The sequence below is a fragment of the Talpa europaea genome, assembly GCF_964194135.1.
Source record: "Talpa europaea genome assembly, chromosome: 1".
NCBI classification, from domain to species: Eukaryota; Metazoa; Chordata; class Mammalia; order Eulipotyphla; family Talpidae; genus Talpa; species Talpa europaea.
The window spans coordinates 143,549,632-143,563,448 of NC_140073.1; the positions used below are offsets into that span (position 1 = coordinate 143,549,632).

At 51.1% G+C, this 13,817-nt stretch overlaps 1 protein-coding gene across 2 annotated transcripts in view; it reads right to left on the bottom strand.

The window, feature by feature from the left end:
• The window catches only part of TNS1 (tensin 1), a gene marked incomplete at its 5' end in the record, with an annotated part of 217,855 nt that overhangs the window by 61,106 nt on the left and 142,932 nt on the right, over positions 1-13,817 (bottom strand). For both annotated transcript variants that reach the window (XM_084241657.1, XM_084241658.1), the window contains 4 exons: positions 9,592-9,708; positions 10,837-10,902; positions 12,313-12,442; positions 13,633-13,708. In XM_084241657.1, coding sequence (XP_084097783.1) covers positions 9,592-9,708; positions 10,837-10,902; positions 12,313-12,442; positions 13,633-13,708 — 389 coding nt within the window. The remainder of the gene's footprint in view (positions 1-9,591; positions 9,709-10,836; positions 10,903-12,312; positions 12,443-13,632; positions 13,709-13,817) is intronic.

Here is a 13,817-nt window from a genome sequence, read left to right on the forward strand (position 1 = left end):
GTTGTGAAGACCTTTGTCCAAAGGAAACATATAAAGGACAATTAACTTGAAAATATGTTCAGCATCACTAATTGTTAGAAAAATGCAAATCAAAACCACACCCAGATACCACTTCACACCCACTGGGATGACTAGAATCCCAAGGACAGAAAATAACAAGGCTCGTAAGAATGTGAATGTGAGGAGATGTAGTCCTCGGACACTGGCTGGTAGGAATGTAAATCGGTGCAGCCACTTTGGTAAAACTCTGGCAGTTCCTCAAATGATTAAATTTAGAATTGTCACAGGACCCAGCAATTCCACTCCTGGGTGTTTGCTGAGAAAAATGAAAACACAAGTCCACGCATGAACTTGTGCGTGATGTCCACAGCAGTGTTCTTAATCATACCCCAAAGGTGGACACAATGCAAAGAGGCATCAACTGATGTACGCATAGAAGAAAGGCGCTGGGTTGTACAGTGGAAGATTACTTGGCAATAAAAATGAACAAAGTGCTGATATATGCTGCAACATAGATGCACCCTGAAAAGATTATGCCAAGTGAAAGAGAGCCACGAGAACCCACATCCTGCATACTTCCACTTCAAGAAACGTCCAGAATGTCCAGAATGAACAAATCTACACAGAAAGAGAAAGTACATTAGGTGGGGGTGGGGAAAAAAACGAGGCATGATTGCTAATAAGCATGAGGTTGTTTTGCGGCGTGGTGAAAATGTTCTAAATGATCATAGTGAGGTCTGTACAATCCTAAGCACACTAAAGCCCATCAGACTATATGCACTTTAGTGGCTGCTTAGCTCAGTTGGTTAGAGCGTGGTACTAAATTATAGACATGTTAAACAGGTGAAGCTATGGTATTAAATTTAACAATTAAGTTATATTAACTTATATATTAATAGGGATTAAATTTTATCATCATATTTCATTACACAGGAAAATATTTTTTAAGATTTATTTCTATTTTTGCATACAAGAACTGGGGTACAGGCCAAAGGTACGGGGGTGGGGTGAGAGGATTCACCAGAGACACAATGGGGAACAGAACAGGCGGATGTACTGAAATACACTGCTGAGGGGAGCAGCAGGTGAGACAGGAGAGGTCTGCTGTGCCATGTGGGTCAGCTCCCTGCGGGGGATCCAACTCAGGCTGCAGTGGCTGGCAACAGCTTGTTAGTGCTAAGACCTTAACCCCTGTGCCACCAGGGAGGCCCTAATAGGAAAACACAATGTTACTATTAGGTCTTTTTTTAAGACAGAGAGAGATGGCTCAAAACTGGGGGCTCTAAAGTGTACCCTCGCACACATCTACATGAAGAAGCAAAGGATCAGGAAGTGGGAGACTCTATGAGGAACTCTGCAGAGGGTGTTGTTTCACTGCCAGTGCCACTTGCTAGGGGTTTCAATGAATCAGCTCAGCTCAACACGGAGATCAAGAGAGAGGAGGCCTGCTCAGGTCTGGAGTCTGACGGGGCAAGAGGCAGGCCGGGAATGCAAAGAGGAACTGTCTGGCCATCTCAATCAACCCCAGGCTTGGCTGAAAGGGCTTCTGTGAACCTTGGGGAGAGAGAACCAGTCTGGGGTTGCCTCAGACCCTGTCATAGAGGGCCACATTCAGGGCTGAATCAATTTTAGCAGGAAGAGGCTAGAGGGAGTGAGGCTGAGGACAGGTCGTGAGTTCTGAAGCACCGCAGCCACAGCAAGCGAAAGGCTTATGGACAGTTGTGGGGGGAGGAGAGAACAAAACATCCATGAAAGTGCTGCAGGAGAGAAACAGCCTCTGTAATCTCCCGCTGGCAGGCTCAGAGGTTGTATCATCCATGCCTGTCTCTACACAGTGTGCCTGTACAACCTCACAGTGGTGCCTGCAGGTAGGAAGTCACAAGGAGGGATACTAACTCTGGATGAAGCAGCAAGCTCAGTCACACTTGGCATACTTATAACCAGAAGATCTTTTATTATCTAGGAGTGACCACAAAAGGCCTGGATTCACATATCGTTTGATGTCAGAGGAGACTTAGGGCGGGTTCAAAGGGCAGGGGTAGACAATAAAGGGACTTTCACTGACATCCTATAAGTCCTGCTTGTTCATACTAACAGTCACAAAATGAGAGTCAGTGGCACCTGGCACAGGGCAGGCACACAAGGCTGGCTACCATCTAGGCCATGGCATGGTATATACCAGCAGGTCCGCTGCAGGTCCGCAAAAAGAGTGATTGAGCTCAAAGAAATGGAAGAATCAGTATTCCAATTCCCAAATTTTACAGGAAATAAAGAGGAGCTTAAAAAAGGAATGACAGGGCCTCCCTGGTGGCACAGGCGGTTGAGCACAGCGCTGTGAAGCTGTCCACAGCCACTGCAGCGCCGGTTCTATCCCTGCCGGCCACGGAGCTACCCACATGGCGGGACAGACCTCACCTGTCTCACCCGCTGCTGCCCTCAGCAGTGTATTTTGGTCAGTCTGCCTGTTCTGTTCCCCGCTCTGTCTCTGGCGAATCCTCTCACCCTCCCGCGCATCTGACCTATACCCCGGTTCTTGTATAAATAAATAAATCTTTAAAAACAAAAAAAAAGAGGCGTGATGGATTTACCTTAAAAATCTGAACATGGGGGCTGGCCAGGGAGATTCCCACATGGTGCGGCAGACCTCTCCTGTCGCACTCACTGCTCCCCTCAGCAGTGTATTTCGGTCATCTGCCTGCTCTGCTCCCTGCTGTGTCTCTGGTGAATCCTCTCACCCTCCCACATCTCTGGCCTGTACCCCAGCTCTTGTGTAAAAATAAACAAATCTTTTAAAAAAAAAAAAAAAAACCTGAACATGGAAACAGCCGATGACCTAGTAATCCCACTTGTTGGCATTGATCCAAAAAATGTGAAACCATCAACTCAAAAAACTATATACTCTGCAATGTTTACCACAGCACTATTTATACTAGCTAGCACGTGGAAACAGGCTAAGAGCCCACTGACAAAAGACTAGAACAAGATGTGGCATAGCCACACTACAGAATATTATCAGTGGTAAAGAAAGACAAAACATTGCCATGTACAGAAAAATGGGAGGAGTTGGGGCCTCCTTGGTGGTGCAAGGGGTTTAGACACAGCACTATGAAGCTATCCACAGCCACTGCAGCACAAGTTCGATCTCCGGCCAGGGAGCTGACCCACATGGCCCAGCAGACCTCTCCTGTCTTGTCCACTGCTCCCCTCAGCAGTGTATTTCAGTAGATCTGCCTGTTGTGCTTCCCTCTCTATCTCTGGTGAATCCTCTCACCCCCCACATCTCTGGCCTGCACCCCAGTTCTTGTATGCATAAATAAATAAATCTTTTTTAAAAGAACTGTCAAAATGGAGCCTCCCCGGTGGCACAGTGGTTGAGCGCTGGGTTGCGAAGCTGCCCGCAGCCTCTGCAGCACCGGTTCAATTCCCGACCGCCAGGCGAGGGTCCCGCATGGAGCGCAGACCCCTTCTGCCGCCCGCTGCTCCCCTCAGCAGTGTACTTCGGTCCTTCTGCCTGCTCTGCTCCCCGATCTGACTCTGGTGAATTTCTCACCCTCCTGCGCTTCTGACTGTACCCAGTGCTTGTATAAATAAATAAATAAATCTTAAAAAAAAAAAACTGTCAAAATGGAAGGAGTTTCAAGGGAATTATGTGCAGTAAAGCAAGTCAGAATGACAAAGACAAATATTGGACATTTACACAGCAGATGACTAGACAAAACACACAAAAACTAGCCGACGTTAATAAACTAAGAGAGGTTTGCGAGGTTTAAAAGGGGTTGGGAGTGAGGGTTACAGGAGGGTAATAAAGGATGGTGGTGGGAAAAAATAAAGACATACAGACCAAAAAATGGGAAATCAAGTAAAAACATTCTTCTGAAGACAAAAAAGACACCAGAGCCCAAATTCCCTGCCTCTTAGGCAAATGTCTGTCATCTGTCTCTCCAAGTCTGTCCTATCTCTCCTTGTTCTCTGTCGTTTTGTAATGTCTTTCTTCCTGCCTCTTTCCTCGCACTTAAAAGAAAAAATCAGAGACTCCTGAGACTAACCCAGCCCATAAGAGGTCACCACAGACCACCATGGAGGCTCTACCAACTCAGACAAAAGAAGCTGAGGAGGGTGGGGACCCCCCCAGTCCCAGAAACACTCTCCCGAGGAAGGACACTGCCTCTTTTTACAGATCCTGTAGACTGAGGAGCTTGGGCACAAAGTCGAGTCCCCTTGTCACCAGTCCCGATCCTGGTGGGACTGCCCACAGAACAACAGAGGGCTGACGGGCATCATTCCTGAGAAAGCCCGAGGTGGGGTGGCTGGAGGACCACCCCCTCCCCCAGCACCTGCCATCTTCAGCCAGGCCAGTGAGCTTGACCTTTTCTCCATTCTTCTTTTGGCCCTGGACAAGCTGCCGTCTCCCCAGCCCTAGCTCCATTCCCCAATCTGCTCTAAACAACGTAGCCTCCAACGAGGTCAGGGGAGGGTGGGCAGGGAGGAACGGAAGGCCGCCCGCACCCCTTGATCTGACACTTGCTTCCGAGAAGGCTGCCTGAGAGCACTCCGGGGGAGGCAGAGAGGTCTCTGTGCAGCATAGGCAAAAACCCAGCCCGCTCCCACCCACGGGGACTGGGAGCTGGGCATGGGGCTTCAGAACTCAGGCCAAAGAGCTAATGGGGCTTCTGGAGGCTGAGAAAAGCGCGGTGTCAGCCAGAGCGCTGAGCAGGCAGGCTCCAGACCAAACTGGAGGAAGACAGAGACTTCCTGCAAGGAGGAGGCTGGGGGAGGACCACATTCCCCTCTGCCCACCCCCGACCGTCCCATGCTCTCCACTCAGGACCAAGGTTTCAGGCATCCAAACACACCCAGAAAAAAACACCTTGCTAGGTGTCACGGATTTAAGTGTGTCCCCCTCAACATTCATGTTTGAAGTCCTAACCCTCCCACTTCAAAGGGCTGACCCTCAGGTCCTTAACCTCAGGACACCTGAATGTGACTGTATGTAGAAATATGGCCTTTAAAGAGGCTAAGCTGACAGGGGTCCCTGGTGGGCCTCCACACTTTCTGACTCTCCTCATCAGCAGAGGAGGTTCGGACACAAACACAGAAAGACGACACGCAAAGGTGGCCACATGCACGGTGAAGAGAAGGGTTCGGGAGAAACCAACCCTTCCCACCACTTCATCTCTGACTTCTGGCCTCCAGAATGGCAAGCAACGTCTGTTAAGTCAACAGCATGTGGATCCTGCTGTGGCTGCCCAAGCAGACTGAGATGCCAGATCCGTCAGGGCCAGCAGTGAGGGCGGCTCCCAGAGGAAGGAGCCCCTGGGACAGCTGGCACGCCTCTGCTCCCGGCCCCAAGCAGCCCCCTATGGTCAGCCAAGGCCTAATACTGAGTTTCCATTAGATTCTTCACCTCAGTCCAGGGGAGAAAGAATGCCCCCCAGAGTCCCTGCACCTGCCCGCATGCATAGGCACACTTTCCCTCTGGTTCTGGTGCCATTTCCTGGACCTCCCAAAGTGACATGGGACCGCCTGTGTGGCCATGAGCTCCCTGTCATCTGAGGGTCTGAGGACCTGGACAATCACCCTGTCCGAGCCACCTGAATGAGGGGGAGCAGGCCCTGAATAAGCTGCACTCCAAGGGAGATGGAAAGCAATTTGGAGTCAAACCCCTAGATGCAAACACCAACTCTACCTCTTATCTCACAGCCAGGCAAGGGCAGCGTCTCTCCACCGTTGGGTAGCACTTCGGGAGGTCCAGGAGAGCATGCAAACGTGGGTCCCACAAGGCGGGGATTGCCCGCCTGCCCGTGGCAAGATCCTCCTCCAGCTTCAGTTTCCTCACTGGAGAGGAAGACACTAAAGGGGCCCTGTTGTTGCCCTGGGCCAGCCAGCTCAGAAGGTCGGCCTACAGGGACCGGAAGTGCCCACGGGGATTCCTCTGCCCTGTGTTGCAGCCGAGACTGCTTGGTGGTGACCTAAGGGGTGGAAGTGCTTCTAAGCATCACATGCCACACACCTGAATCTGAGCCTGGAGTTCAGGAAGGGATTAAGCACAGTGCAGATCCTGAGAGGGGGACTGAGTCAAGGTCTTCTGGGAAAGAGTGGGGGCCCTGAGCCAGCGCTGGCTCCCTTCACTGCAGCAGGGGGTGAGCCAGGCGGGGCCCCAGCCACTCAGGAGGACCAGGCTGGAAATGACCTCTGGCCTGAGCACATGGCTCAGTGTCCTTGCTGCCCCTCGGAGACATGGGTGGGCTCCAAAGGGATTGGCCTCTCCTGTCCCCTGTCCCAAAGGCCTGAAATAGAAACAGCAACACCCAGAAAGGGTCCCATTTCACCTCGGGCACACCCGCCTCTATCTATTTCCAGAGGCCAGAGCAGCCCCACACCCTCCTGAGAGGGGAGAGGAGGGAGTAAATTCCTCTAAGTGCCCAGCTGGGGCCAGCGCTATGGCCTCTGGGCACTCCATCACTGAGCCTGGCCCCTCCCTCATCACAAGAGGCAGTGCAGGTGCAACCTGGTGTCCAGTGGTGACAGGTGGGGGCTCAGGGGACAGACACTGGCCTAAGTTCAGCAGGTACCGGGGCATTGCCACAGATGCCCAGAATAGGCCGTGGGGATATCCTCCAAGCCAGGCCATGATAGCGGTGAGCGCTGGGCTTCCACAGCTGGATCTACTCCTTCTAACCAGGCAACCGTGGGCTGGTTACCTAACTCCTTTGTGGCCAGTCTCCCTATCCAGACACAGTGACGGTTCCCCAAAGGGTGGCTGTGAGCACTGATGTACAGTGACTGTCACATGCATAGCAAAGTGAGAGCTGGCTTCCAAAGCCAAAGGGCCTTGTCCCTCAGCCTTGTTCTCAGGACTGAGCTGCTGGCCACAGTCCCCATGTACATGCGAGAGACAGCAGGCAGCCTCCTCGCTGCTCCCCAAAGGTGCTCAAAATGATTTGGCTACTGGGTCCCCACTTTAGTACTGAGCAAAAAGGCCCCATGAGGATGGCAGATAATCAAAGGATGGGAACCTGGGTAGTCTGGGCCCAGGGGCTACTTTTTAAACTTCATACTAACTGCCTCTCATGAAAACTGCTGCATTTATCCAGGGACAAAGGGGCTCAACACCTGCAGGTTTGTCAATGAGGAGAGGAGAGCACAGAAAGGCTAACCAGCTTGCGGAGGGCTTTCAGCTGCAGAGGGGCACGTGCAGGCTCTCAAGCACGTAAGCGCACCTCCTGCCCTATAGTGCTGAGGGCAGTGACCTCCTTGAAGGGCAGGCAGAGCCTCCTGGGGCACCGCAGCACCCAGGAGCCAAGCCCCAACCCCAGGACCACTCCCACAAATAGCCAGCATCCCTCCCAGGCTCTGCTTGAGTTTTCTCCTAAGAATTAGGCGAGCAAGCACATGAGGAAACGGAGACACACACTGGGCCTTGCCCACAACTGGGAAGACATCAGGCCCCTGAGTCCCTATCTGACCAGAGAGTAAATCAAAGGAAAATGCTTTTTGCTCTGGGCCCCAGAATCTAGACCCTTCCAGAAGTGCCCCCAAGAGGAGAAGCAGGATCGGAACAATGGTCACTGTTCCTGCCCCAGGGTGAGCCTGGCTTGTTTCCCTGCCCTAGTGGGGAATGCAGCCCAGCATCATCAGAGAGACACAGTGGGCCAGGCAGGGTCTCCCCTGGGGACCATCCCAGTTGCACAACCTCCCTTCCTACCCTGCAGGCTTAGGGCCAGCACTCAGCTGTCCTCCAGACAGGAGCCCCTCTGTCCCTGCAGGACCAGTTGACCTTTAACTGGCCAAAGGTCCCTCTGGTTCCATCCCCTTCCCTGCAGGAGCATCAGAGCAGAGGGTAGGGCAGGGGTAGGGCAGCAGAGCCCAGGGGCTTCCCTGGCCCCCTCCTTCCTCCCCTCCCCGCCTCTCACTGTTCCCTGTCGGCTTCTGCTCCATCTGTCTGTCCCCCTTCCTTCCTTCACAGCCCTCTGTATCCCCAGCCCTGTCCTTCCCGCAGCCACGCCTCCTTTCTCTTTTCTTTTAACTTTTGTTTGCCTGGCACTTTACTATTCATTGAAAATTCCTTCAAATTGCCAAGTGTTCTTGTTAAAAATGCAAACATCCCCAGAACGATGAACAATTAAGCTGGCAACACTGGTATCTCGGAATGAACTCTACCCAGCCTCTGCCTTCTCTTCAGCCACCCAGAACAGGCGGTGGGGCCAGAGCAGGGGGAGGGAGCCTGCTTTGGGGAGGCAGCCTCAGTGGGGTGGGGAGGGATGTCTGGGCCCTGAGAGAAGAAAGGGACCTAAGGTGGGCGGGGGACAAGCCATCAGCTTCACAATGTTGCATGTCAACATACCCCCATCAAGCCCAAAATTCTAGGCTAACTGCCCTTCTTGTCCCACTCGCTCTAAAATCCATCACTCATGCCAGGGTCACTAAGGTCAGAAAAGGCCTCCAAGACTTTCAGAATGAGTCAACAAATCCTAAGTCTTGGAGAGGGAGGCGAGGGTACAGAGCAAAGAGGAGGTGAGGGCAGGCAGGCCTGGCTCTCCAGAGCTAGCCCAGCTTGGCCTCATGACTTAGGGTCCCTAGGTTGACACGGTCCCACCCCAGGGCCAGTTTTAGCTGGGAGAAGCTTAGAGGCTGGGAGTTGGTGTCCTTGAGAGGACACTTCCCAGGCCTTGTGGTAAATAGGAGATCCTTCTCCAGAGGGTCTCCATTACCCCAAGTGAAAACTGACTGGGGAGGCGGCCAAGGGGGTGGGGAGCCAATCCTAAGGGTCCTTCCAGTTCCCATATTCCGTGGTCCTAGAAATCAAGAAAATAAGCCTACAGCCAAACTCCAGACAGGGCATCTCAAACCTTCCTGGGCTCTGGTCTCACTCACTTTTGTAAGGCCCCACCCCACCTCCTATCACACATATTCAAATGAATCACAGAAATAAGTATAAGCCATATATAACTCGCAAGAACTGAGCTAAGTTGCAGCCTGACCGTTTGACATAATGTTAGGTTTTGAAGCTAAATTAAACACGTATTAATTTCAATTCCACAGTTTTCTTTTCAAATGTTGGAGCCTATCCGTTTGTTTCCAGTTCTCAAACATTTTTGTTGGCTGTTGATGAAAGCTCATAGGCCCTGGCGGCTGTGTCTACATTCTTAGTGCTCTGACCCCAGGGATCTCAGGCACAAGCCTGCAGAAATTCACCAGTGGGTTTAAAAGAAATCTAACAAACGTGGTGTTTGCAGCACAGAGAGAATCTCAAGCTCCAATCTAGGCCACCTTCTCCCCGGAGCCCTCCAGGCCACTCCAGCTCTCAAGAATGCTCCCTGCCCATCTCAGAGTACTCGCTGTGCGTGAGACTGGCCTGGCACCAACAGCACACCAACATGGCTGCTTTGCTGCATTCTTTAGTTCTGTCTTCATTATTTAACACATTTATATGTTGCCTTATCTCCCCCACTGACTGTGATCAGCCAGCAGAGCTCTGGACCTCCATTCTCCCTCGCTGAACTGGGTACAGCATCGCAGCCTCGGAGAGAGTCACGGCCCAGTGGGCATGGCCGTGTGGTCTAGCGGGTCTGGGCCAAGGGTCCCACCTACCATCCACGCCATCATCTCGATGCCCACTGAAGTTGTCGTAGGAATCCCAGCGGATGAGAGGGTCGGAGGTGTTGTAGTCCACGGACACGCTCGGCCCATTCTCCAGATGCTCCATGCCTAGGCAGCAGGGAGGGCAAGAGGACAGCAACGAGAAGGGAAAAAGAGATCAGCAGCTGGAAAAACAGGGAAGGCCAGCGAGCTTCCCAGGGATGCTCCCTAAGGGACTTCTCATTTTCTTGCACATGGAGAGGTGGGACCAGTGGCTTCTGCTGGATGGAGAACCCAGGAGTCTGGTTTCTTACATTCTTGGAAAGGTTCATACCAGGTCAGAGGGCTAAATCAGGACAAGGCACTAGGAATGAAGACCCCCGCCTGCATGGGAGAAAGCTGGGGGGCCCTCTGAATGGATGTGTCCCACAGGTCCCAGCAGCAGTGCCAAGAGACCACGGAATCCGGTCCTGAAGTTTGGGAAAGTGTGGGAGAGGCTTGTGGGCAGCTACATGGGGTCAGGGAAGGCAGGAAAATCACAGCCTTGACACTGAGAGGACGGAAGGTCATCCCAGCCATTCCCCTGCTCCCCCCCCACACACACACAACTTAAATGCTCTTCACTCTAGGAAGAAACCTGAGGGGTGAGGCAGAGTTTCTCCTCTGCAGCCAGAGAGACCCCAGATGAAGAGAGCAGAAGCTACAAGTCAAGTCTTCTAGGGGAGTTACCTTCCCGCCTGGCTGTCCTTTATTTAGCCCATCCAGAGTCTTTCTGGCTGTGACCTGACTTCATGTTCTCCCATCCTGTTCTCAAAAAAATAAGATGGTGCACAACTGGTCTCCACATATAACCAGTCTAAAGGCTATTATTAAATTGGCTTTCTGGTCTCCAGATTGAATCACCTCAGTTCTCATAAATACTTATCATCCATCAGCACCTTGGAGTGTCCCTGGCCACTCCCTCCATCCACCATGGCCCCCAATCTCGGAATATAACAGGATAATGACCTAATGGGACCAAAACAGTTTATCCAACCCAGCGCCTTTCTGTCTGCTTTTTTATTTTTACTATCCAGAGATTAACTTGCTGCTTCCTGTCTAGCTGGGGTCCACTATGCTACACAGACCCTTTACCACTGGGTCCCCAATCACAGGTGAGTTGGCAGTCACAGAACAGACAAGTGGTGGGTGGTGAAGGGGGTGGGGACATGTCAAAATGGAAAGGGAGTGGATAAATGCACTTTAACTTGCTTATACCTTGAATTTTCTCTGGTCCATAAGAAAATACAAATTCCACTTTGCCATATTCTGGAAATCGATCATCTAGAAAAGGAGAAGGAAAAACAAAGATAGGCAATCAGTTCCCAAAATGGACTCCACAGAAGTTTTCTTCTAGAAAAAATTAAAGTGCTACAACTATGAATGGTTGACAGTATAATACATATATACAAAACATGTAGCATGAAATAAGGTTCCTCGTCACCTTAGCCACCATCCTATTGCCTGAGGCAACCGTTTCTATTTCTAAGACTCTAAATAGCAGCCAGTTTTTAATGCCACCATTTTTAGATATACCAATTTTAAAAACTCTATTAATTCACCACTATGAAAATTAATAACAAGGTTTACTTATGATACTCACATTTCCCTTCTTGTAAAACCTGTTATTATTATTACTGATTATCTGTGAAACGTTAAGTACTATAGTTAAGACTATTTTTTGATGTGTCCATGTTCAAAGGTCTCTCTTGATTCCCTCCATGTAAGAGAAGGAAATTTGTGCCCCTCCTTTGCCCTCTTCCGAACCCCACCTTTATTTTGTCAGCTATTCCTTTATTTGCCTCTGTTAAGACTGATAACGTTAGCATTCTTTTCTGTAATCAAAACAGCTTCTTCTGCTTTCGCTCTCCTGGGGGAAAAAGCTTACCACAGAAACATCCCTCTCGGGCATAAGCTACACTACACTGAAGGATCCTGTCCCTCCTCCAAACTTCAGCCCCACTCTCTGCCTGAGTCCATTCTGGACACAGATCACCATCCACTGCTTGTCGGAAGAGAAGCTACAGCAGTTATGGTGTCTGCTCCCTGGGGCACCCATTATGTCTGTGCCTGTCTCCATCGTGTTGGCATCACCTTATAGTATCAGTTTGTGATACTTTCTTTGACAAGACTGTGAGCTCCCCGAGGATAGGGCCTGACTTCCTTTTCTTTGTATTTCCAGGGTCTAGCACACCCCTGAAGATGTAGACATACAAGTGATGCTGGAAGGACGGATGGGTGGATGGATGGATGGATGGATGGATGGATGGATGGATGGATGGGTGAGAGAGTAGAGGAATGGACTGATGCATAAATGGGGGAATTTGGATGGGCAGGTGAATGGCTGGATGAATGAGTACATGGATGGGTAAATGGATGAATGGATGGATAGATGGCTGGACAAATGGGTGGGCGGATGGATGGACAGATGGATGGATGAATGGATGAGTGGTAGGTGAATAGGTAGATGAATGATGGACAGATGAATGGATGGTTGCAGATATGCCATGGATCTGAAGGTAATATAAATAAAGCCTCAAATAGATAAAGAAAAGCAGCAAAGAGAGATACCTGACCACCACCCCCACATCGCTAGGAGAGAGGTTCCCCCTTTACTGCTGCCACAGCCCCTTTATTATTACTCCTCTACTCTGTGGAATATTATTCCTTGCCAGGTGCACCCAGTGAACCCACCTTTGAAGGCATCATCGAGGTCCTCCTTCCCAAAGACGACCCCCAGATCATGGATGGTGCAGGTGTGGAACTGCACACGGAAGATGACATCTCGAGCGGGGCTGCGGAACTTTTTGTGGTAGCACTTCAGCTGGTGGGGAAGAGAGCGAGCCCATCAGGGGCATCGGGGTGGGGAATCAGGTCCCAAGGAGCCACCTTAGCATCGCCACTGACTGGGTGTCCAAGGCTCACCCCAAACTGAGTGAGGGAGAGACCAACAACACCAAACAGGATCTTAGAGCTTTCTGGGGCAACTTCGACAATAGCAGAGAACTGGAGGCCAGGCTTGTCCTGGGGAACAAAACTATCCTCCCCAAAAAGAGGACTGCGTGTGGGTCAGAATGGAAAAAGTAGGAGTGAATATAATTGACAGGAGGAAGGACTGAAGTTAGAATTGAAGGAGTCCTTGCCACCAACAGGAAGCCAGGAGGTATCAGCTCAGACTGAAAGATACTTCCCTGGAGATGTTCCAGAACAAAGACCCAAGTCCAGGGGAGGGGATGTCCAACACCAAGGCAGGGACACGGACCAGGACTGTCAGAGTCTAGAAGGCCTGCAGGGGCCCTGAGGGCCTCAAGCCCATCAGAAGTTACTGCCTGGTCCGGAGAGGCAGAGGGGGAAGGAAGGGAGAAGGGAGGAAAACAGAAACAGAGAAGGGGGTCTTGAGACAGAGGGCAGCACTTGTAACAGGGTGGTGCCCAGGAAAAGGGGAAGTTCTAGGTTCCCTGCCCCACCCAAAGGAGGGTGGAGCTGAGGAGGGAAGAGAAGAAGCTGGAGAGGAGACTGAGGAAGGAAGGAAGCAGGATGGAGAGCCAGGAGGAGACCTGCAGGAGGCACATGAAGCAGAGAGACACGTGAAGAAACTACACCTGCCTGTTGGTCCTGGACTGGGTGAGAGACCCGTGGGGAGGTGACAATGGCAGCTTTTATCTTGGTTTTGATTTTTCTCTTTTCCTTCCAGACTTGTTGGGTTGTTTCTGACCTTTTTCTGTGGGTCCCCACTGGAAGATGCTTTAGACTTGTGGCAGGCTTTGGGGCCCTGCTCCGGGCCAATCCCGTTTGGGTGGACTTTCACCCAGGAGGGGATGGGTAACTCTGGGTGCTTGATTTAGAAACTAGATTCTTTGTTTTTTCTGTATTATTCAATAATTGTATTAAAGTTTCCTTTCCATTAAAGGTCTTATATGTTTTGTCTTGACGCAACAGATGGTAGAACCTATTTAGGGAAGGCAGGTTTGGGGGCTCTGGGGTGCCCCTCTCCCTGCCCTGTAACACACTCACCAAGATGTCACCCTTCAGGAGCAGCCCAGGCTCGATGGTGATGCAGATGCTGGTCTGGCTATCTCCTTGGACATTGCTAGGAGAGACAGGTGGGCAGAAGGAGAGAGGGCCGCTGAGCTGGCAGGCAAGGAACTTTCTCCTGCTACCTCTCTGCCACTGCTACCAGGAAAGCTCACTGGCCAACC